We start from the raw sequence: 23188 nt of genomic DNA, 5'->3' as shown, positions 1-23188 counted from the left end.
GCAATCGTTGAAGACGAGGGGGCGGGGTCGAGGGGGTTCCCAAATGGGCGAAGCGCCGTCCCAGAAAGCCCCCCCAAACGTGGCTGAATTCCATCAAAGCATACCCATCTACTCCTCGTCGCTCGACTCCTCCTCCGATGCCTCCTCGAGCCACTTGATAAAGGGCTCGGCGGCCTTGCGGACCTTCTTGGAGATGGACAGGTCGGTATACTTCTTGCTGGCCTTGCTGCCCCACTTGACGGCAACCTCCTCGCTCAGCAGGTCGTGGTTGTAATACAGCTGGAGGATCTTGACGATTTGGCTGTAGATCTCGGGGTGGTCCTTGCTGAGCTGGCCGATGAGACGCTCGGTACCGCCGAGGAGAGCCTTCTCGTGGCGGTCGGAGGTGATGAACTAAGAAGACAGGTCAGTCAGTTGTGGATCTCAATAGCACAGACATCGAAAGATGAACGAACCTGCTTCATCATGCCGGCGCGCTTGGGAATCTGGGCGACAATGTTCTCGTCGAAGATGGTCTGGACCAGGACAAGGACGGCGCGGTGCTTGGCCTCGATGCCGAGCTCCTTGGCCTTGACAAAGATGTCAATGGAATCGACATTATCGATGCCGCCCTTGGAGGACGCCTCATCCTGGATCCAGGTGCCGAATTCGTCGTAAACGGTGTTGCCGGTGGCCTCACCGTCCTCGTCGTCATCGTCGCCAATGTTGAGCTTCTGCTTGAATTCGACGGGAAGCTGAGCCTGACGGGCCTTGACGGCACCCTCGCTCATGTCGACAGCCCACTCGTGCTCCTGAGTCTCGAAGTTGTCCACCTCGGGAGCCTCCTTCTTCATTTTCTCAAACTCGTCGTCACTACCAACGTCCTGGTCATCGGCGTCGTTGGAACCGTTCTCGGATCCTTCGCCACCGCTTCCGCTTCCCTGCCCGTTCTCCTTGTTGGCACCGTTGGCCTTGGCGCGGCGGGCGGCCTTGCGCTCAGCCTTGTCCTTCTTGCCCTTCTTCGGCTGGTTCTTTAGAATATAACCGCTGAGTTTCAGGCGGAGGTCGACCTCGGAGCGCTGGCCGCAGGCCTTGCAGTCGAGGAGGATGCGTCCGTCCTTGATGTTGACGTCTGTCTCGGGGTTCTTGCACTTCTTGCAGAGGACGAACTTGTTGATGAAGCCGTCGAGGTGGTCCTGCAGCTTGGCGGCATTGTGGGAGCCGTTGATGATCCAGCGGTCGTCGGCGGGGTCGACGTTGGTCTGGGCACCGAGCTCGAAGCCGAAGTACTTGATGACATAGGCACCGGGACGGGCGAGGGACTGAGCGACGCTGCTCAGGTTGACGACAACGGTCTTGATGCCGTTGCCCTTGCCCTCGATCTTGGTGACGATCTTCTCCATCTTGTAGCGATAGAAAGCGTCTTTGACGTCGCGGCGAACGTTGATGAGGGAAGCCATGATTGCGGTATTGGTAATTGGACGACTGAAGAAGGGTGTGTTGGAAAAGTTAATGGTATAGGAGACTGGTTAAAGTGGGAAGTAATGGGCTCGCGAAGCTGGTGGTGCTGTCGGTTGAGCGGACGGGTAGCATTAAGAAGCCGGCGAGGTCGGTGGTTAGGATCGGAATCGACGGTATGGCAACGAGGCTGGGTTGGGGAAGAGAGCAAGAAGGCGGACTCAATGCTCAAGGATATTGTTGATGGACATGTGGTAAAGCGAGACTAGATCGTCTTTGCTGTCGAGAATTCATGAACTCGTCTATGTGACGGGATTTCAACCGACTGAACTGATGTTGTGGCTACAAGGTTTCCGCGGTATGCGAAATGATTGCAGCTTGGGGACGAAGTGTCTGAAGACGGTGGTACTGTCGTGCTGATACATAAACTGCTATGTGCCGTATACCGCGTGAGGGTGTCGTTGTATGTTCAACTCTCGCGGGGGTGAGGACTCAGCGGTCGTTAACACTGCGAGAGAGGATGCTGCTGGTGTAGGTTTTGTTGACGATAGGGTGTGGTGTTTTGGGTAAAGGTGGCGATGTTTCCTGAAGAGGGGAGGGGGGAGTAGAGGTTTTGTACGGGTCAGAGTTTACCGCGAGTGGGCACGACGTGCAGAGGATGCCTAAGCAGGGCAGTGAAGTGGGACTTGGGCAAGGTGGGTTTTGCGATAATTGCGATATGTGCTCGATGAATCTCCGAGCGGAGGGTTTTGTTGCGGTTTTTTTTTTTCTTTCTTTCTTGTGGGTGGGAAGAGGAGAAGACGGAGGTGACTGGCTAGGTGGGCGAAGAGTTTCGGAGAAGGGGAAAAAAAAAGAAAAAAAAAAGGCCCGGGTGGAGTGTGGTGGGAGGAGGCGAGGGATGGGACAGAGTCGGAGACTCGGAGACACATGGAACAACGGTAAAAACTGTTTAACAACGCACTGTTACATTGGTGTGTACATAGGCCAGGTACCATACGTGAGCTGTACATACGTGTAGTACCTGCCTAGGTAGGTACTCAGCCGTACTACCAGTAGGCATTGCCAGTACAGCTGCAACCCTTTTCACTACCTACCCTTAGTCGTAGGCACCTACCTACATAACCTTCCCTGCAGAGACCGAGGCTGCGGAAAGTTTGGCAGGCCTGACAGCCTGGCGAGACCCTGCTGAGTCGGTAGTTTACCTCACTGGCGCGCGGCACCCTCTAAACTCTGGATCAAGCCATTTTCGCCTCAGAGGTAGCCGTGCTGGTTGCGCCAGGCAAGGGGTGCCACCGGACCAGTCCAGTGTCCAGAACGCCACACGCAGCGCCATAAGGTAGGCACCTACATATACATTCTATCTGTAGATGTCATGTTGTGTATATGATATGCCCAGCTCACATGCTGGCCTGACACCTCTCGGTTTACTGTGTACGATGTACATAAGATGGGTAAGGTGGTAAAGTACAATGTAGGTAGGCAGTGTGGCCTCAATCCAGATTTCGTTCCGCGCTCTGCGGTTTGCATGATTGATATCAATCCCGCACAAAAAAGGCATCAGCCCCGGTTGTGCTTTTTTGGCCTATCCGACTCTGCAGCGATGTTTCATGACCCGATTTTTCTCTCTCTCCCTCTCCTCCGCTCCATCCATCTCTTCAGTCAACTACCAGGCAACGCTGAGACGAGAAATGTGGAGGAGACGCTGAAGCGGATTCCTCTTGGCTGACATCCAAAGGGAGGCTGCGACAGCTCCGCGCTGGACGCACGGGCCCGTCAGCAGCCTGCCCCACCACTTCAGGAAGCGCAAATCGCACAGCAAACGTACCTATGGGCGTCAGGAGGAGGGTGACACTGGAACAGGATACGGATATAAACGTCACAATACGGATAAGCGACAAAATATCAATGAACATGGGGGTGAAATCCGATTTGCCATCCCACCCATGTAGGCCAACAATAGCGCAGTCTGCAATCTGCAGCCCGCGCAGCCCACGCGCCATTGCTCGTCTCGCCGCGCCTGACGCCGGCCAACGAAGCGTCATCCCCGACTTGCAAACTCTGCCTGAGCCGTCCACGTAGGTATTTATCTTGACAGGAACATGCCAAGCTGTCTCATCCGTTACGAGGCACGATGGCTTTTTTTTTTCCCTTTCTTTCTATCTACCGCAATGCTGATTAAAAAAAAAAAAAACCCCGTCATCAACCGCTCCAAGGAATGCCTGGCCGTTAGCTCTCTGGTTTCCCGACGATGAATGTCTTTTTTTCGCTTCATGCCGTCTTATTCGTAATAGAAGAAGCGCTATTCTCGTTTCTCACCAACAGGGATAAACTGCAGCAGGCATCTCTGGCCCAGCGGCCGCGACGAGATGAGCTGGTCCGACATAGCCATCGACTCGGCCGTCATCGACGTCTCAGGAAGCGTCGTGTAACGGGAGTAAATGTCCGCCAGAAGCGTCTTCATCTCGGCCAGTGCCAGGCTACACGGATCTCAAAGTTAGCGACGGACGCTGTCACTCGCATGTAGGGGAACGGGCGCGAGAACTCACTGCTTCCCGACGCAGCCCCTGCCTCCGTTGGCAAACGCAAACATGAGCCGCTTCCTCTCGGCATCGCCCGTCGCCTCCATCCACCTGTTCGGATCAAACACGTCGGGCTTGGGAAAGACGTCTTCGTTGATGCGGTGGACGGAATATGCCTGGCAACTGACGACCGTCCCCTGAGGGATCGAGTAGCCATCGATGGTCCGCCCGCCCCGGGGCACGTACCGCGGTAGGGACATGGGGATGGCGGGGAAGCACCGGAGGCCCTCCTGCACAATAGCGTCCAGGAACGGCAGCCTGTCGAACGCCGCGGCGCCCACGGCCCCGGAATTCTCCCTCAGCTCCCGCCGCAGCTCTTCCTGGAACCGCAGCGACCGCGGCTGCGAGAGCTCCCACATGAGGAAGCACAGCCCATCGCCCGTCGTGTCGATGCCCGCCGCCATGTGGTCGAGGCACTCGCCCGCCATGTCGAGCTGGTCCATCCCCTGCTGGCCGCCGCTCGACTTCTCGTGCAACCGGCTCAGGAGCGTGAACGAGGCTGGGTCGAGTTTCTTGCTGGCTTCAACCACGAAGGTGTCGGCGAGGGGTGTCTCGCGGGGCCTGGCGAAGAGGTAGAGGATCCTGGAGAGGAGCTTGTGCAGCGTGGGGCTGTAGTGTTGGACGAGACGGTCTGCGTGACGAGCGCGCACGGGAGCATTAGCCCGATTGGTGGTCATAGGTTCTGCTTGTTTGCATGGCTCTGGGTCTATTACTCACTCTGCAGGCTGTCGTCGGCGGCGACCTGGTGCATCATCTCCTCGTCCGCCTCGTTCTCAAGGCAGTTACTGCCGTACGGGTGGAACAGGTGGTGCGTGACGCAGTCGCAAGCGTATGAGTGAAGACTCATCTGATGAGAGACCGCGGTTAATACGCCCGTCCGGGGGGCTGTACTCTTTGCAGCTTTGGGCATTCCCGACTTACAAAGATGTCGTGACACTTGCCCACGGACGCCTCGCATCGGTCAATGAACCGTCGTGACCTTTCCTGGATCCCGCTCAGGGGCGCCGGCCGGAGGACATTGCTGTTCGCGTACCTATCTGCAATGATCCTCTTCCGCTTCGCGTGCTGGTTGCATAATGAGTCTCTTCTTCCCCCCTTCTACACTTTCACCTCGAATCACGAGTTGGGGGCAGGAGTCGTACATCTTCCTTGTTCAGCGTTGTAAACATAGTCCTGAGAACGTAAGCAAGTGCCGACTCACGTCAGGTTCAGTATCCGTCACACGCACCTCCGTCCATAGACTCTGAACAAGTCATAGAACTCTGTCTTGTCGTAGCCGCTACCGCCGGAGCAGTAAATCTCCTTGACGGCCTCATAGGAGGTAAAGCAGACCTCGCTCGGCGCGACTCGGACGACCGGGCCATACTCCTGGTGCAGGCTGTGGATGTATCTCGTCCGGTTCGCGCGCAGCTCATGCCACTTCAGGAGGAGCGACGTGAAGGCCGATGCCCGCGGGCCGGGTACTTTCCACAACGGCGACGAGACGCAGCGGACTAGGTAGACCGCGAGGAGCACGGCGGAGACCGCTACGAGAAACAAAGGAGAGAGCAGTAACATCTTGCGGATTCTCACTCCAGTAGAGACAGATTGCGTATTCGGTCAGAGAAGAGTGAGAATCGCAAGGGGGGGGGTGTCCAAGAAGGCGGTCCGTCCAGTCGTGAGCGAAACCGGGGTCACTCTTTATCAGCTCCGGAGGCACGATAGCGCTGGCTCAATCAGATGGTTTCGATTTGTTAACGACTGAGCGCCGGCGCCGATAGGGGAGCCCGAGGATGGGGTTTAGGTGAAGGGGAATCCACTGCGAGCCCCAAAGCGAGGGGTGAGGGGCACTGATACAACGCCGATTACCCCTCCGCACCTACCTAGGTACCAATAGGCCTGCTTCGGACGCACGCGCAACGGGGTCGTGACAGTGTCCGGAATTCGGCTGCAAAGGCCTCTTTCATTTGGTGCTTCCAGCAAGCCATGTGAATCTTGTTGAGAAAGGGAGAGAATGCGAAAGATTCTTGATTCAACTCAGGGTCCCTCTACATTGTCGCCGTTTCCTCGTCCCCCGCCCCTGCAAGCCAACATTCACCAACGCCCCCAGCCAGATCATACAAGTACAGTCGCCTTTCCACGGCGACAGCTCACGCATCAAGCCGACAGCAGCTCGTCACAGCTCGTCCGGTCTCTCAGTAACCTGTGCCGCCTTGTCATTGGAACTGCCTCTGCCAAACAAGCCGCTCAACCAAGACATACCAGGAATCGACACCGTTCCCGCCGGGGGGTACTCCTTGCCGTTGACCGTGACCTTGGGCGTGCAGGTGCACCACTGGTCCTCGGGCACGCCGCTGAGCGCCGCGGGGATGTGCGCTCCGCAGCCTCGCCAGGTTGCCTTTGCTGCTCGGGGAGTCGGGCGTTAGTGACTTGTTGCACATCCTAGCAGTGCGCTTGGTTTGGGTTCATCTCACAGCAAGTCGAGCAGGTGACACCGAAGCACATGTTGGAAAGCGGACCGGAGGATACTGAGCTGGGAAAGATGAGTTGGCGGCGGATCAGATTCGACAGTCGAGATAGTTTACGAGACGAAGTGGGAGGCTGTAGCAACGAGACTGAAGTAGCGTCCTTTATTTATTTATTTTTTTGAGTTGGAACGAGTTGAGTTAAGCGGGCATCTCGTCCCGTGAGACGCCCAGGGATTAAGTATTCGCGGTGCCCGCGATCGCATTACCAGCCCGCACTTGGGGTGCTCGCCGACCTGCATTGGGCATCGCTACGGGACATTGACAGAAAAGAGTGGGGTATCGGCGCCTAGCACTACACATCGCCGACCTCCGCTCCTATTCCGGAGGAGGAGGGGGTTTATTATAAAAAACAAAAATAAAAGAGTTGGACTAGAAATCCGGAAACTTTGTGAACGTCTTCTATATAAAGCGGATAAAAAACTTTTTGGAAGCAGTTCGCATCATCTCGAGGCATGTCCGCCGGCCGCTTGTAATATACATCTGGACTCATTATTCTGTACGAGTTGTTCACTCATTGGCTACTTGTGGATTCGCTAGACGGTCCGTCATGTGGTAGGGAGACACGGCGAAGTCTTATATTTGTTGGAGGAACTGAACCACCCGCTCTGCCAACCATTGCTGCGAGTCCGGGTTCTTCACCGTGTGGCTTGCACCCGGGATTAGACCAGATAGCTCGTGCACCTTGGGGCTGCTCTTCTTCCAGGAGTCCACGAGAGCTTGCTTGTCAATCTTGGCAGGAACGAACTCGTCTTCGGCGGATTGCAAGGCCATCACAGGCTGTTGAAACCGGTTCCAGACCTCGGACACGAACGACTCTTCGAGGTCGGATGAAAAGTAGTCATCATCCCCACTATAAGCCAGATTAGCGTATAAGCTGTGATAATGAGTAGACGAGGTTGCTTACCCCTTGGCTGCAAGAGAGTGCCAGCGGTACGCTGTCATCGGCGTCGAGAAGAAAGTGGGCACCAGATCTTTGGGCATCGCTTCGCCCTCCTTACCCTTAGAAATCAGATCCTCTGCGTATTTCAAACTCTTCTCTAGCCATTCAAAATCGGTAGAGTCAACGATGCTTTCTCTGTCGGAAACGGGGCCTTGGAGGACGAAGCCATCAACGGGGTCCCCCTTGTGCTTGGTGTATTCCACACAATCCTGGCAAAGTGAGCAAAGAAAGGCCTCATACGTCTTGTGACCGGCTCCACGTACCTGGCATCCAGTTGAGTGGCCCATAAGGACAACCTTCTTTTTGCCGATGCCTCGGAGATACCTCACGAGGGCCGAGATGTCCTCGACATCGTTCTTGAGGCTCGAATAGCCGTAGCCGGAAAAGGAGCTTCTCATTCGGATCTCAAAGATGGACCAGTCTTGTCCCGTCTTCTCCAAATGTGTGGCGATGGTTTTAGTGTAAAACACAGTATGGGGGCCATCGCCGAGACCTCCTATGAAGAGTATCGCATTCAAAGCTTCAGATGGGCCGATCTCGTAGGCGCTGGCATGAGAGGTCGGGGATTCATAATGGTGAACAGTGCAAGAGAATGGTGATGACGACATTTTATTTGGGATGGGTGGGAACACAAGGTTCGGTCGTGGTTGGCTCAGCTGCTGAACGTTGCCGAAATCGGGAAGAGTATGTTCGATAAGGCTTGCGCGAGATGCAATCAATCACTTCATTGCAGAGTTGGAGATGGCATCGTTCTGCTGATGTAATGAGGTGGAGGGGAAGCGCTTGGTACAGGAGCTGTTAAGCACCTCCTGTGATCAGTGCTTGGCTGGCCCTTTTTAGGTACACTGGAGGTTGACGAACCCCCAGTACAGTCGATCCGGCAGTGGGGTTCACTGCTGGCTGTACTGTAAAGGAAGGCTCCCGATTGGAACAGCTGCCGAAGTTAGGAACGTCTTTCAGGATCACGTCACTACAGCAAAGTTGAAAATCGCTTGATTCTCAGCTACACTCAACATCGCCCCATCATCAGCCTTCCTTTTAAAGTGAACACTACTTCGTTCAGTCGTGTTGAACCCGCAGTCGAGCAGCATCACAGATCCTTCCGGACTGGCATGAGCGGAGTGGCACCTCACAATGGCGACTAGTTTGGCCAACGCAAACCCAGCTCGGAATGAATTCTTCCAACAGGTTTGTAACTCTCGATAAGCCATAGGCAATCGCTGACCTCCTCACAAGCTCAAGCCAAGCTGTGTCTCCATAAGTCAGCTAGCGATCAGGCAGCAAGGTGAAGCATCCTCGATTAAACGGCTCTCCGAGTTGGCTGGGGAATTACTTGGTATCCTCAACGATCAAGTAAACAAAGATGCCACCGTATTTGACGAGAAGCTTGCCGACTACGTCTTCTTTCCGCTCTCCCATGTCTTTCGCAGCCATGATCAATATCCCAAACCCCTCATTGAGGTCGCCATCAAGTGTCTCACCATCATCATCATTCATGGTTGGAAGTCGAACATCTCGCCTCAGATCCTGCAGCAGCTCCTCATCCTACTTACTTTCATCGTTGGTGGTGTGCCTGGGCGAGAGGAATCCCGTGATCTGCCTGAGGAAACCGAACTCGAGTCACTGAGGGCCCTGACAGCCCTCATCACTGTGGCTGGTACTTCAGCCAAAGCAGCAGAGGCGCTGACCGAAGAGAAGCTGATTCCGACATTGGGACACACCATAACTGTACTTTTAGAGTGTGTCACAGATGGCAGGACACCTGAAATCCAGCTCGAAGCTCTGCGCACACTCGGCTGCTTCTACACGGGCGTCAAAGATCACGCTGCGCTCGCCTCGTTCCTCCCGGGTATCGTATCTTCCCTAACAAAGCTCCTGGCCAAACCGCCAAGAGAGAAGAACAGGGTTCTCGTTGGTTCTATAGGGTCAATGAAACAGGTCGTTGTGCAAGTTCTCGGAGATATCAGGACTCGAAGCATTACCGCAAGGCCGACTGCCAACGGCTCTTCCAATACCGACCAGGGTGGGGTATTGAGTCCGGCATGGCTAACCGCCACAAAAGCACAAATCAAGTTGGCTTTAGCAACTATATTAAAGCTCCGCGCACATGATTCACAAGACGTGCGCGAAGCTCTGCTGACGTTATGCCTGGGGCTTCTCGACGAGTGTCATATCTCGCTGGATAACTGCTCTTCGATTCTCGTAGAGACCGCCATGATTCTGTCGCCAGCCGACCAGACGCCATCCGTAGTAGCAACAAGCCTGCAGGACTTGGCAATAATCTACCCCGAGCTTGGGGAAACCGTCAAAGTCACTTGCTACAACTGGATCACCAGCTTGCCCAGAATCATCCAGTCTGCCGACGAGGGTAAAAAAGAGGCGGCGGTTCGAAATCTGATGAGGGGCATGTCTCTTGTCAGCAGTCTCCAACTGGACTCTTCACTTTTGGACGAGTCCATAGCAGCGGCTTTACGGGACAGCGTCACTTCTTTGGTGACGGAAGCCAAGCCAGAGAAAGTGTTAGACCAAACGGCAACGGATGCCTCATGGTACAACCAAGATGTAGTGAAAGCTGGGGATACGTCAAGACAGTATCAAAGCGTCCTATTGAACCAAGAGAGTCAGTTAGGCACAAGATTGGCGGTGCTCGAGTTGCTATCCAACGTGGGCCCGGCTTCCCAACAGACCAAGCTCGCCGCCGAGATGTTGGATTACGCCAGAGATTCGACTGGCGGTATTCAGACGTCGTCCTTCTGGTTGAGCTTTGAACTTGTCAAGAGCGCTCTGTCTCGATCCAGCGACCTAGATGACCTCTTGGACCTCACCTCACTAAGCTCTCCCAGTGATGGTGCCGACTTGATCTTCCAGGAATTATACTCATTCGCAGTGGTGCTGCTTGATTCTCACTCAGAAATGTCGGATGTCGACTGGAGACTAGAGGCTACAGCGCTCGAGGTCACCTCCTTTGCAGCCTCTCGATCTCGCGAGGCATTCAGACCGGAACTCATCGATGTGCTGTACCCAATCACGACTTTTTTGGGTTCTTCAATCCCACAACTGAGGGAGCATGCCATTACGACTCTGAATATCTTGGCCGTTTCCTGTGGGTATACCAGTGTCTCTGAGCTAATCATCGAGAACGTGGACTACATGATCAATTCCATTTCACTGCGCCTCAATACCTTCGACATCTCTCCAGCATCCACAAAGGTGTTGATCATGATGACTCGACTGACCGGACCGCGACTGCTTCCTTACCTGGACGATGTCGTGGCTTCCGTATTTGCGGCCTTGGACAACTATCACGGCTATCCCGCTTTTGTGGAAAGTCTCTTCTCGGTCCTGAAGGAAATTGTCAATCAGGGTGTCAAATCGGACACACTTCTCCTCGAGGGCCGAAAGAACGGGCCCGAGAGTCACAAAAAGGTAGAAAGTGACCGGGTGTTAATCGAGGACATTGTTCAGTTACTGGAGAAGCGTCGCGAGAGAGAGACTGCAGCCTCAGCTGTCGATACTACTCTCGGAAACGCTGGCGGACATCCCCAAGCCCCATGGGGCGACGGCAACGGCAAGGCTAAACAAGATTCCGAGGACGGTGAAGATGCAGCAGGTAATGAAGACGACCAGGAGAGACCGCCGAAGACGCCGACGTATACCCTGCTAGAACGAATTGCGGGTTTGACACAGCATTATCTTACATCGCCGAGCGCCACGCTGCGGAAATCCTTACTCGATCTGTTGGCTACTGTCTCTCCAGCTCTGTCAGGGGACGAGGACTCTTTTCTTCCCCTTGTCAATGCTGTCTGGCCTGTGGTCGTCAGCAGGCTATACGACGGTGAGGCCTTTGTTACTATCTCAGCATGCGATGCTCTCTCCATTCTTTGTACCACAGCCGGCGACTTTTTGGGCTCCAGGATCAAGACAGAATGGTGGGATGGGCTTGGCAAGTGGTGTCGCAGAAAGAAGGTGGAGGCCGCTCGCTTTCGGAGCAAAGGGAGTTCACCTCGAGAAAGTGCCAGGCCAGACCAGATGATAGCATCTGCGAGTCAGGAGGTTCTGATTCCCATTCGATCAGGAGGGGACCTGCTAGCGCATCAGTCTACAGCGATAACCTCTGGCTCGACCTTTGGCGGCCTGGGAAAATTCGCCCAAGCCGCACAGATATGGGACGCCGTGGTTCGTCTGCTGATATCTATTGTCTCGCATGTTCGACTCGAGGCAGAGGTATTCGACGAGTTCTTAGAGCTCCTAACCGAAGTGATTATTCAGGACCTCGAGGCACGCCAGGCTTTGGAAGCGGTAAATGCCGATGCCGTTTGGCTGGTGTTGTATCAACAAGGGCATATCGAACCCCTGAAGACACCGCAACTCGAGGGCTTCGCATTTGCGCCAATGACCGGGCTGAGCTGAGCCCAATTCATGGGACAATGCTAGACACAATACTGTGTTGAATAAGATTACCACGGATACTACACTCAATTTCATGTGGAATTTTAGTAAACTATTTTGTTTTCTGCAAGGGCTTCCCCTTGGCATTGGGCTGTGGAACACCAACCCGAGACATCCAATCACATTCATTCAGCACTCAGCGGTTGTTGGGGCCCGCCGACAGCTTGAGAGAAGCTAGAAGGACGCTAGAATGTTGCACGGCGTTCTGGTCGACCTTGAAGTGCTAAGCCTGAGAGCCAGAAACGGGAGCGGTTGCAGCCGAGCATGTGTGGGCTGCCTGGTGAAGCGCAACGCCCTACGCCCGGTTGATGTAGGTATACCTGTATCCGTACTGGGTAGGTATGTACGGATAAGCACACGGACATGATTACCAGCTGGCGTGGGGGGGTTACACGCCACCTCTAGCTGCTTCGGCGCTCCCGGGGTCTACGATGGCAGGGGACGACTGATAACGGCACAGCCACCTAACATGATAAGAGCAATTGTCAACGTAAGGACATGGTTTTCACGAATAATTCCACGAAAAGCCCCGTTTGTCGTATGGCCGCCATTGGCAGATAAGCGCAGAGGTACATCAGCCTCGTTTCGATATAAAGTGGACATGTGAATGCGACAAGCTGAAGGCCTGTTTTGCAGGACAGGCAGACAGAAGACGGGGGGTTGACAGAAGCTACAAAAGGCCAAGGAGCTAGAAAGCGACAAATATGCATTATATTGCTTGGTCCTCGCCCTGGCCAATAGTGTTCCTGCATCTCGGCCCTCCCAAAAGCTTGATTTTCTCGGCGCCCAGAGACTAATGGACTTCAGGTGTCGATACCTTCAACTCCCATCCCCAATAAGTCCTTCTCAGTAGCAGCTTCCCCGGACCTTGGAAACAACTGCTATATACCCCGGCACGAGTAGCCGATATTGTGCGCTGCTTACTCGTTTTGAAATTGCAACGCGACTGATTGCCATCATGGTGGCACCATGTCCTTTTGTATTGGGGGGACGCGACCGGTTACCGTCCACTCGCCATCCAATCATGACCCCCCCCCCCCCAAGTCCGCCCCGGTCTGGACCTGCTTGGAACTTTGAAACATCATTCCAGAACGACTGGAAGTTAGCGATAACATGCGGTAATTGTTTTCTCGGATACGGCTGTGGCGGCTGCATTGTCGTCGTTGTCGAATCGCTTGCCCCGCGTCACGGGGGTCCATCAATCGCGTGCTCTAGCGTTATCGCCGAAGACGGAATGCCCCTTCTCATCCTTCGGAGCCTCTAACCGTTTGTTGATTAGAGGCCGAACCTCTAGGTATATCGTCTCGAAACCACAACAACGAAAGCAACCCCATATGCCGTGTCAAGCCCGGCTGGTACAAGTCGTTTGTTTTGTGCTTTCTTCGTTGGAGCGTCAAAAGCCAAACAGTCTTGGGAGACTATACACAAAAAGGCAGAAGTAGCACGCCCAATGGCAAGGACTAAATCCTGAAGTAGTGTTGCTCTCGGTCTGGGTCATGGAGCAAGCTCGAACTTTACATTACTTATCTGTACCGTTGCAAGTTTACCATCCTCGCAGGGGCACGGTGCAAGGGGAGGGAGGGGTGGCTGGTCCAGAGAACCTGTGGAGGTAGTGTAGGTAGGACCCCAGAGTGCCGCCGAGTCAAGATATCAAACCTCAAACCCTCTTGGGCCAATCATTGGCTTCGTCTCAACGGCTTGACACCACCATTCCCATGCGACCTCCTACTAGACCAAGCTCCAGCGAGCGCACTATCCAGATTGAGCAAAGCGCACGCCATGCCGGGTGACAATGAAATCACCCCCGGCTGGCTCTAGTCTGCTTTGGATCAAGCTTCTTGGAGGGGTGGGCCGTAATATTATCGACCAAAGCTTGTCTTGTCGATTTCCGTCCGAGGATAGCCAAGGGTCTATCTCGCTCTCACGAATGAATTGCCTCCCAACGCGGTGTCGTGGCCGGGCGGAAGGGTTGCAGCCTGCAGGCCAGAGAGTCCTGACCCCATGGTACCGGAACATCTTATGGTAGGCAACCGTGGCCAAAGGAAGATTGCGCCCTGCCGGATAATGTACTGTCTCCCACTCTTATCACGAGCCGTCGATTGCTGTTCTGTCTCGTTGCATATATATATATACCAGGGGTCTCTTGGCACCAGCCTTCCTGAACTCAAGCTTGTGCCTTCATCCTTCACCGGCTTGTCCGTCTCTATACCATCAACGAGGGGTTCGAAGTATATTCGGAGACACCCGCCAATATGTCTTCCCCGCCCGTCATCGTCGATGACGAGAAAACTCACCCCAAGGAGCCTGCCGTGAACAGCCAGGTCGGCAGCTTCGACGGCTCTCACGATGAGGAGGTCGGCGCTGTCCACAAGGGCGAGACCCTCCAGCGAAACCTCAAGAACCGACACATGCAGATGATTGCCATTGGTATGCCTCGACTTACACCAACAAGACGTTACAATGTACTGATTTGCGTCACACAGGCGGTGCAATTGGTGCCGGTCTCTTCGTCGGATCCGGCGGTGCTCTCCGTGCCGGTGGCCCGGCTGCTCTGGTATGGCTCTCCTTCTTTCCTGGTTGGCTTCTCCGTGCTAACTGTGCGACGAACAGATCATTGGCTACCTGATAGTTGCGATCATGTTGTTGTTCACGACCCAAGCTCTCGCTGAAATGGCCGTCCTGTACCCTGTGAACGGTGCCTTCTACACCTACGTCTGCCGATTCGTCGATCCCTCCTGGTGAGTCTCCCGCGCAGCGGCACACGTATTGCAAGCACATTCTAACAAGTCCCCAGGGGCTTCGCCATGGGCTGGGACTACGCCATCGCCTGGTTGACCATCCTCCCCTTTGAACTCGTCGCCGCTAGTATCACCATCAAGTTCTGGAGAGACGACCTCAACATGGGCATCTGGGTCGCCGTCTTCCTCATTGTCCTCTCCGTCATCCAGGTCTTTGGCGTCCGAGGTTACGGAGAGGTCGAGTTCATCCTCTCCATCATCAAGATTATCGCCTGCACGGGCTTCATCATCCTCGGCATCGTCATCAACTGTGGTGGCGTCGGCGACAGGGGCTACCTCGGTGCCAAGTACTGGCACGACCCGGGTGCCTTCCAGAACGGCTTCAACGGCTTCGCCGGTGTCTTTGTCGTGGCGGCCTTCGCTTTTGGCGGCACGGAGCTCGTCGGCCTCGCCGCCGCCGAGTCGGCCAACCCTCGCAAGGCCATTCCCCAAGCCAGCAAGCAGGTCTTTTTCCGCATTGCCTTCTTCTACATTGTCAACCTCTTCATCCTCGGCCTCATCGTCCCCGCCAATGACCCTCGTCTCTTGGGCTCCTCGGGCGCCAACACCAAGGCCTCCCCCTTCGTCCTCGCTATCCAGGACGCCGGCATCAAGGTCTTGCCCTCCATCTTCAACGCCGTCATCACCATCTCCGTCATCTCCGTCGCCAACAGCTGCACCTTCGGCTCCACCCGCACCATGCAGGCCATGGCCGAGCATGGCATGGCCCCGCGCATCCTGGCCTATGTCGACAAGCACGGCCGCCCCATCTGGTGCGTCCTGATCCAGCTCGCCTTTGGTCTGCTCGCCTTCATCGGCGAGTCTGCCGACAGCGGCACCGTCTTCAACTGGCTCCTTGCCCTGTCCGGTCTTTCGTACTTCTTCGTCTGGGGCTCCATCTGCCTGTCACACATCCGCATGCGCATGGCCTGGAAGCTGCAGGGCTACACGCTCGAACAGATCCCCTACAAGGTACCCCTGGGCATCTGGGGCAGCGCCATCGGCTTCTTCCTCAACTGTGTCTGCCTCATCGCCACCTTCTACAACGCTCTCTACGTAAGTGCTTCCTCCGTGCCTCATATTTCCTCCCTCCTTGGCCCTGGGGCAGTCTGCTGCCCGTACATCATCGAAGAGGAGACCTATCGCTAACGCGGCCAATTACAGCCCAGCCCCAGCGCGACGCCCGACCCTGCGGCCTTCTTCCAGGCCTACCTCGCCGCCCCCATCGTCTTGTTCCTCTACCTTCTGTGGAAGGTCATCTCCCGCGACTGGACCCTCTACGTGCCCCTCCGCGAGATCGACCTCAAGACGGGCGTCGTCTTGGCCGACCCCAGCGACGAGCCCGAGCCCACGAAGACCTGGGCCAGCCTCCCTCGCCGCTTGCTTGGCGGCCTGTTTTAGACGGCGGCAGAAAGGAGAGCACAGTCTCAGCTGTGCGCAGTCCCCCATCTTCACTTGAGAAGGGGTGTGGTGTTACATTAGGAAAGCGTGATGGAGCTTGTAAGAAGGAGGAGGTGCGGTAGTTGGAAGCAACAAATTGACCCGGGTCAGGAGACTGCCGGAGCATTTCATAATACATAACAATAATCATCCCCATAAAAAAAACAATTCGGCACTACGGCCCCTTCGTCAGAGCTCGCAGGAATGGTGCTGGCCCTCCAAACTTGACATCGCGAGGCCGCATTCGGCAACTCAAACCACTTTGGTCAACCTGAGATACCAAGGGCAGCTGCACACAGAACGGGTATTTAATGAATGCATGTTTGGCCACAAGACATGTAAGCGTATATAAACACATTCTGTGTCTTTGAAAAAGACTTTATTCTTCTTATCTACAGGAAAGTGCTTTATTGAAAGGATATGTCGACTCGGTACGCGATGCTGCTTGCGTACAAAACATGTGAGGATCTCTACGCTCGCTTATCCAGTGTATATATTTAATTCTAAGTCCAACCATCGGTATTGGAATCGACCTGCCGCCAGAGACCGGTTGTGGCCGGCAGGATGGTCTATCTACTCGTGCGCGGTTCGCCCGCTTCCGCTGCGAGATCTCGTTCGACCATCTCGATCGAGCCCAGACTAGGGAATCGTTTCGAAAAGTCCTGGACGTAGTCGTCCTTCTCCTTGGCCGACATCTCCAGCACCGGTCGCCCGGGGAGTCCCACGCCGACAAGGTGCTCCGAAGACGTGGAAGGCGGAGCCTGGTGCTGCTTCGGCGGCGAGCCTGGTCGCCCGCCGGTCGGCAGGCTGTTGAGGTGCATTGGCTTTCGGGGTGCCACCGGTCGCGGGCCGGGCGTGGACCGTCCCGCTGCTGGCAGAGGCTCGCTTGTGGCCGGCCGCACCTTGTTGACCACGACATCTTGTGAATTAGACGGCGTCATAGGCCGAGGCTTAGCGTTGCCCACCGGCTTCCTCGGAATATCTGGAAGCTGCTTGTCCAGACGGCCCGCGGCAGAGTCTGTGTACACGCCGTAACCTTGAGCAGTGCGCGGAACCTGAACCGAGGACTTCTGGCCCTCACTCAACAGGTTTTGCACCCTGTTCTGGATGCTGACAGCGCGGGACACTCCGCCAATACTCTTGGGCAGAGGTGCAGTGCTGCCTGGCTGGTTGGAAAAACGTTGGCGGTACTCCGCGGCCGCAGCCTCGACCCGTCGCTCCTCCTCCTCGAGACGCAGGCGTTCAATCTCCCGTCTCATCGCGGGCGTGTCTTCGATCTCCTCGTGCCCTTTGCCATCGTCGGTCCGGCCATCGGTGGCCTCCGACCCCTCGATGGGGGTCAGCACGCCACGCTCCAGCTGCTTGAGCGGTGACGGAGTTCGAGCAGGCGGTGGTGCTTGGTTTCCTTCAAACCTTTTGAATGCATCGCCAAACTTTCCAGCGAATATGTTCTTTGTCCCGGACAGTGAACTGAGACTCCCGCGTTTGCCGTGTTTCGAATGCCAGTCCCTTTTCTTCGAGTCTGATTCTTCTATACTACGCAGAAATTCAACATTGGATTCGATGTGAGCTTCCTCTTCTGGTTCCGCCATTGCAGGCGATGGTACTCTGTCAGGAAACTTCGGAGACATGAGACTAGGGGGAGGAACGGATTTTGAAGAGTTTTCTTTTTCGCGCAAAAAGTCGAGGTTTGACTCGAGATAGGTGCTGGCAGGCCTGGGACGGCCATCAATGGATCTTCTTGACTGACTGCTTGAATCAAGAAGATCCAGGCTTGGCCGTCCGCCTTCCAATGACGGTCGCGACGACGACGGATGCCGGACATGGGTCGGGCGCAGCTGGTACGAAGGGTTCCGAGGCAGTGATCCTTCTTCTACGCCTGGCCTAGATGACGCATTCTGGTCTTCTTGACGAGGAAGGCTAGACGACCGGTGGTGGACCGATGTGGGAACCCGCCACACCGGGACCGGCTGGGTAGGTTGTTGCTCTCCTGGGGGAGAGGTTGTCATTGTGCCGGTGGATACATATTTAGATGGCTGAGGCTGAGGATGGTACTGGGCCTGTGTTTGAGACGAGATGGCCTGCAATTCGGGATTCTTATTGATGATAGCATGTGCTCTGCTCATCTCGGCTGGCTTTGGAGGGGCAGATGCCGTCTTCGTAAGTCCCACGGCAGCCTGAGGAGGACATTTAACTGTCGGCGGCGTATGAGAAGCAGTGACGGCCGGAGTGACAGTCCTCGGCCGTGCCGGCTCCGGGTTCTTCGGTGGAGACTGTACTGCCGGATATGCCTGATGCTTAGGCTTCTGAATCGGTTGCGAAACCGGGACTCTCTGTTGCTGCGTAGGGGGAGGAGTATGCGAGTCAAAGTTGAATTTAGAGCCTTTCTCGTGAAGGATGGAAAACTGATCCAAAGGCGGGAAGCGAGACGCGAATTCGTCAACGTCTCCCGCCGCAGCCGCCGCCGGAGAGCCAGCAGCAGCAGCAGCAGCTGGTGCATCCAAAGCGGCAAACGGATCTCCGTCAGTCACTCGCATGGGAGATGGGCCGGGTTTGGCGGCTTGCTGAGGTTGCGGTTGTTGACTCGCGGCTGGCAACCTTCCTCTCCTCATAGGAACTATGTCGGGAATGGCATTCTCCTGCTGTGGAGGAGGGGAGAAAACAGCGCCAACAACTGGCTTAGGTTGTGGCCTGTCCATCGCTGAAGATCGACTCGACGGCTCGGAGCGTTGTCCCCCAGCATATATCTGTTACATTTTAATCGAGCGTCAAGAAGACAAATTTTGGGAGAACCTACATCTTGAATGGGTACATCACGCCCTTGCATAGCACACCCTTCACGGAGGACCTGGTAGATGTTTGGTCGGGCCTGTGGGCTCTCACGCAGCATGGATCCTGATTCACGTTAGTGACCAAGGTATGGACCACGTCTACGCAAGCTTACCAATGAGTTTCTTCAGGCGGTCTGAGAAGACGGGATAACTGGGGTATTTGAAGCTTGCGTTGAGGATGGCCAATTGCCCCTGGTCCTCGAAGGGCGTCGTGTAGTAGCACAATTTGTACAGCAAAACGCCCAAAGCCCAAATATCAGACTTCTCGTCGATGGGAAGCTTTCGGTAGACATCTATCATCTCTGGACTTCGATACTGCATGGTGGTGTGCTTTTGCACGTCCTCGTCAAGAAGCCTGCACTCAACGACGGTCTGGGGCGCGGGTTTGGGCGTCGCAGCGGATCCAAAATCGCAAAGCTTGAAACGCTTCTGGGAACCATGGCTGAGGATCAAGACATTCTCGACTTTCAGGTCGCGGTGAAGTAGTGGCGGCTTGAGGTAGTGCATACAGGCGACGCCCTCGGCTATGTCTGTAAAGATGTGGAGGATCTCGGGTTCGGTCAGGCGGTGCTGGAGACGCGTGTTCATGAAGTCGATCAGGCCACCTCCGTTGCAGTGTTCCATGAGCAAGAACACTTCGTAGCCTCCATTTCGCATTTCAGACGCATGAGAATCGATGTATGTGACGATAGGGCGATGGCCCTTGAGCCGCTTCATGGTCTCGACCTCGACTCGCATGCTTCTCAGGGACTCCTTATCGGGGACAGCCACTCTCTTCAAAACAGCCATGTCCGTACCGTCGACAGGCTTCGGGAGCTTAACCAGATAGACGTGAGCGAAACCTCCCTCGGACAAATATTTCTGGATCACCACTCTGTGACCGCCAACTTGGATCTTCGTGCCGGGTGCGAAGGTGCCAGCAGGCGCCGTGGGCACAGGGACAGGCATTGGGGCGCCATAGGTGGCAGGATGGGCGGCTCGCGGAGCCGCAGCGGGCATATGATGACCGTACGATGCCATTTTGGCTGTATTCGTTCGAGGATGCGTTGTCGGCAGGAGGTTGTCGTGTCGCCGCCCGAGGCAGCGGGGGAGTTGGCAAGTAAAGGATTAGCGGGAGGTTGAAGTCGGTGAGAGGGAGAGCGAGAGGATGGAGGACTATAAGTATGACAGTGGCATCGAAGAGCGTTGGCGACCCTAGAAAGGCACAATCAAGCCATTGTTTGGGTGTCGATGGTGTCTACTATAGTCTTTGATGAGTTGGTTCTAGGTTGCTGTCAAGCTGAACCCAACCTTGAGTGCGTGGTTCGCAGTAGGTATGGAGCGCCCATCAGCCGCTGTTAGTGGTGGAGCGCTGGCATAGGCTTTGGGGGAGCTAACCAAGACCCTGGCACACTCTGTTCAATGTTTCGGAGTGCAAGTCAGGGAAGTGTCGGATTATGCAGGATGCAGCTTTCATTGGCTACTGTACTAGTCTCAGTGGGTACCGCCAGGCGGTGACAACTGTGAATCTCATCTGATTCCGTGAACGGTCACGCCAAGATCCCGACAGTAGTGGGGGTGTCACTCTATCCCTTCAGCTCTTCAGGCACTCTTACGTAGTTTCTTATCGATAAACGATACCGATAAGAAACTCTTTCGAGCGGTCGATAATTTTTTTTATGGTTTTCCCCTACTTGGGGGTGTGATCTCGAGCCGCTTGGATGCGCTGCAGAGCTGCATCTTTTTTTTTATCTCGCACGCTAGAAAACACTATCCGCGCTTAAACAGACAACAACGAAGACGATTCAGAATGGTAGCAAAAAGGAAGAGAGCTGAGATTGCGGAGGCGACCCCTGCGGCCAACAAGGCAACTGCGAAGAAGGCCAAGTCGACTACCAATGGCTCGGCTTCGAAGGAGACAATCTCGAGCGCCGCCCCGGCCGATGAGTTGACGATCCAGATCGTGACCGGATCCTACGACAGAGTCCTTCATGGTATCACTGCTACAATAAAGCCTGAGGGAAAGGTCGAATTCGCCGACACGTTCCTTTTCTCGGCGCATACTTCAGCCATCCGCTGCATCGCCCTGTCGCCTCTCTCTGCTCCGGTTCCAGGCCAGGGCCAGAAGGTCCTGCTGGCGTCCGGTAGCACTGACGAGCGCATCAACCTCTACAACCTGTCGGCACACCCCCCCAGTCGTAAGAACCAGGAGCTTCTGTCCGCCGTCTCTGCTCGACCGATTCTTGAGAACCCCAAGAACCGCGAGGTTGGAACATTACTGCACCATTCGTCGAGCATCACCAAGTTGGCCTTCCCTACACGGTCGAAGCTGCTTTCCTCGAGCGAGGACTCCACCATCGCCGTCGCGAGAACAAGAGACTGGTCTGTCCTGTCGACGATTAAGGCGCCCATAGCCCAGGCCTCCGGTAGACCCAGTGGTGACACTGCCCCCTTTGGCGGCACACCGTCCGGTGTCAATGACTTCGCGATCCATCCCAGCATGAAGTTGATGATCAGTGTCAGCAAGGGCGAACGTTGCATGCGGTTGTGGAACCTCGTCACTGGAAAGAAGGCCGGCGTCCTGAACTTCAGCCGCAGCATGTTGCAGGAGGTTGGAGAGGGCAGAATCTCTACCGGCGAGGGCCGGCGGGTAATATGGGGAAAGGCGGACGGCGAGGACGAGTTCGCGGTTGGGTTCGACCGAGATGTCATCGTCTTCGGCATGGACAGTGAGCCCAAATGCCGCGTCATGTCCGACACGCGGACCAAGATCCACGACTTGTCCTACATCAACATTGACGGCGAAAGCGAATCGAGTTTGCTGACAGTTTCAACCGAGGACGGACGGGTCCTATTCTTCTCCACGGCAACAAACGATCTGAAGAAACCCGACTCGGAGGACAAGACATTGTCGAGTGCCAAGCTGGTTGCTCAAATCGGCGGCAAGGAGGATGGTGTGGTTGGACGCATCAAGGATACCGCTTTCCTGCAAACCAAGAATGATTCGACTACGGCCTTGATCGTAGTTGCCGGCAGCAGCGACGGCAAGGTGCGGCTATGGAAGGTGGGCGCGGAGGAGCTCAAGGCCAGCAAGAGCAAGGGAAAGGGCAAGGGCAAGGCCGAGGCGAAGCAGGCTGGCAAGCTGCTGGGAACATATAGCACAAACAACCGCATCACCTGTGTAGCGGCATTCACCATGATACCCCGGCCAGAGGGAGTGGAGGAAAGCGAGGACGAGGCTGATGAGGCCTCGGATGATTCCGACGACGACGACGACGACGAATAGTAGAACAAGAAAACAAGTAACTGTGCAAATAACAATGATAATTCAAGATATCCCGTTTAACTGCTGTACCCGCAAGTGGGTGTGTGTGTGTGTGTATGATTGGGTTCTGCCTCACCATGAAGTTTAGACGACGGGCGGAGGATCGGCACCAAGTTGCCGTCTCCCAACGTTGCCTTACCTGCGTGCCTGCCCTGGTGGTTCGCTGATTCCACTGATCGGCGCGTCGGGGTGTCTCGTATTGGTCTGCAAATTGCATGCCAATCCCCAGTTATGTATTTTTCAAACACACGCGCTCGTTTGCATCCTGGCACGTCTTGGCGGGGTGAAGGCTAAGGGTCCGGCATTCTCCCAGGTTTCGACGGTGTGGCTGCGAGAACGCAGCTAGGGAGACGCAGGAAAGACATAGAGCAGTCTTTGCCTGAGGTTGAGAAGAGAGGCGTCGCCTAGTGTGATGTCTAGAGCCTCACTGAGGCCCGCGTCCGTCTGTGTGTCTCCCTCGAAGGCTGCAGGTGAGGCGGCAGCCTAGGGCGACTGAGCGACAAGTGATCTTAAAGGGGGAGAGCCGCGAGACATTGAACCCCGACTGGAAGCTATCGCCCATACGCGTGCTACGATAGACTCGAAACATACCTAGTAAAACCACAAGGTTTGGGTTCTCTTGTCCCAGCATTCTTCCCCTTGTCCCTTTGAAAAAGAAAGGGAAAATCGACCATGAACACATGGTTGAATACGTGGACTGGTGGCAAACCGCTAAAGAGATTCCCACCTCTCCTCCTTGCTCTCTCTCCCTGGAGCATCGTACTTTGCATAGGCTGCTAAGACGATTCAAACGTCAACCCTCACATTTTCAGGGTCGTACCAGCGGTTCCCAGGACCCACGCAAGAGAGGCGAAACTCGGGATTTCATGCCGTCGCAGTCACAAGACGTCGCGCGGAGACGGAGGAGGTTGGGAGTCCCCATAT

The 23188-nt window shown here is 55.3% G+C and overlaps 8 protein-coding genes across 8 annotated transcripts; 3 read left to right on the top strand and 5 right to left on the bottom strand.

The window, feature by feature from the left end:
- Positions 1–108: 108 nt before the first annotated feature.
- On the bottom strand, positions 109–1439 carry GLRG_08462 (domain found in IF2B/IF5; the record flags this gene model as incomplete). Its single annotated transcript, XM_008099147.1, has 2 exons — positions 109–393; positions 456–1439. The coding sequence occupies 2 exons, from the start codon at positions 1437–1439 to the stop codon at positions 109–111; spliced, it is 1269 nt and encodes a 422-aa protein (XP_008097338.1).
- A 2297-nt stretch (positions 1440–3736) lies between these two features.
- Positions 3737–5573, bottom strand: GLRG_08461 (cytochrome P450; the record flags this gene model as incomplete). The annotated part of the gene is made up of 6 exons (XM_008099146.1): positions 3737–3914; positions 3984–4647; positions 4734–4863; positions 4938–5081; positions 5159–5189; positions 5245–5573. 6 exons carry the CDS (start codon positions 5571–5573, stop codon positions 3737–3739), a joined length of 1476 nt encoding a protein of 491 aa, XP_008097337.1.
- A 598-nt stretch (positions 5574–6171) lies between these two features.
- On the bottom strand, positions 6172–6500 carry GLRG_08460 (uncharacterized protein; the record flags this gene model as incomplete). The annotated part of the gene is made up of 2 exons (XM_008099145.1): positions 6172–6398; positions 6470–6500. 2 exons carry the CDS (start codon positions 6498–6500, stop codon positions 6172–6174), a joined length of 258 nt encoding a protein of 85 aa, XP_008097336.1.
- Positions 6501–7096: 596 nt separating this feature from the next.
- Positions 7097–8071, bottom strand: GLRG_08459 (uncharacterized protein; the record flags this gene model as incomplete). The annotated part of the gene is made up of 3 exons (XM_008099144.1): positions 7097–7373; positions 7428–7672; positions 7727–8071. 3 exons carry the CDS (start codon positions 8069–8071, stop codon positions 7097–7099), a joined length of 867 nt encoding a protein of 288 aa, XP_008097335.1.
- A 526-nt stretch (positions 8072–8597) lies between these two features.
- Positions 8598–11873, top strand: GLRG_08458 (HEAT repeat protein; the record flags this gene model as incomplete). Its single annotated transcript, XM_008099143.1, has 2 exons — positions 8598–8651; positions 8700–11873. 2 exons carry the CDS (start codon positions 8598–8600, stop codon positions 11871–11873), a joined length of 3228 nt encoding a protein of 1075 aa, XP_008097334.1.
- Positions 11874–14164: 2291 nt separating this feature from the next.
- Positions 14165–16090, top strand: GLRG_08457 (amino acid permease; the record flags this gene model as incomplete). The annotated part of the gene is made up of 5 exons (XM_008099142.1): positions 14165–14339; positions 14396–14466; positions 14523–14650; positions 14707–15745; positions 15854–16090. 5 exons carry the CDS (start codon positions 14165–14167, stop codon positions 16088–16090), a joined length of 1650 nt encoding a protein of 549 aa, XP_008097333.1.
- Positions 16091–16698: 608 nt separating this feature from the next.
- On the bottom strand, positions 16699–19980 carry GLRG_08456 (uncharacterized protein; the record flags this gene model as incomplete). The annotated part of the gene is made up of 3 exons (XM_008099141.1): positions 16699–18876; positions 18927–19024; positions 19074–19980. 3 exons carry the CDS (start codon positions 19978–19980, stop codon positions 16699–16701), a joined length of 3183 nt encoding a protein of 1060 aa, XP_008097332.1.
- A 769-nt stretch (positions 19981–20749) lies between these two features.
- On the top strand, positions 20750–22225 carry GLRG_08455 (WD domain-containing protein; the record flags this gene model as incomplete). Its single annotated transcript, XM_008099140.1, has 1 exon — positions 20750–22225. One exon carries the CDS (start codon positions 20750–20752, stop codon positions 22223–22225), a length of 1476 nt encoding a protein of 491 aa, XP_008097331.1.
- Between the last annotated feature and the right edge of the window lie 963 nt (positions 22226–23188).

This window comes from Colletotrichum graminicola (assembly GCF_000149035.1).
Source record: "Colletotrichum graminicola M1.001 genomic scaffold supercont1.39, whole genome shotgun sequence".
NCBI lineage: Eukaryota > Fungi > Ascomycota > Sordariomycetes > Glomerellales > Glomerellaceae > Colletotrichum > Colletotrichum graminicola.
Note: the sequence above shows the minus strand (reverse complement) of the source record. Positions and strands in the feature narration are given on the sequence as shown.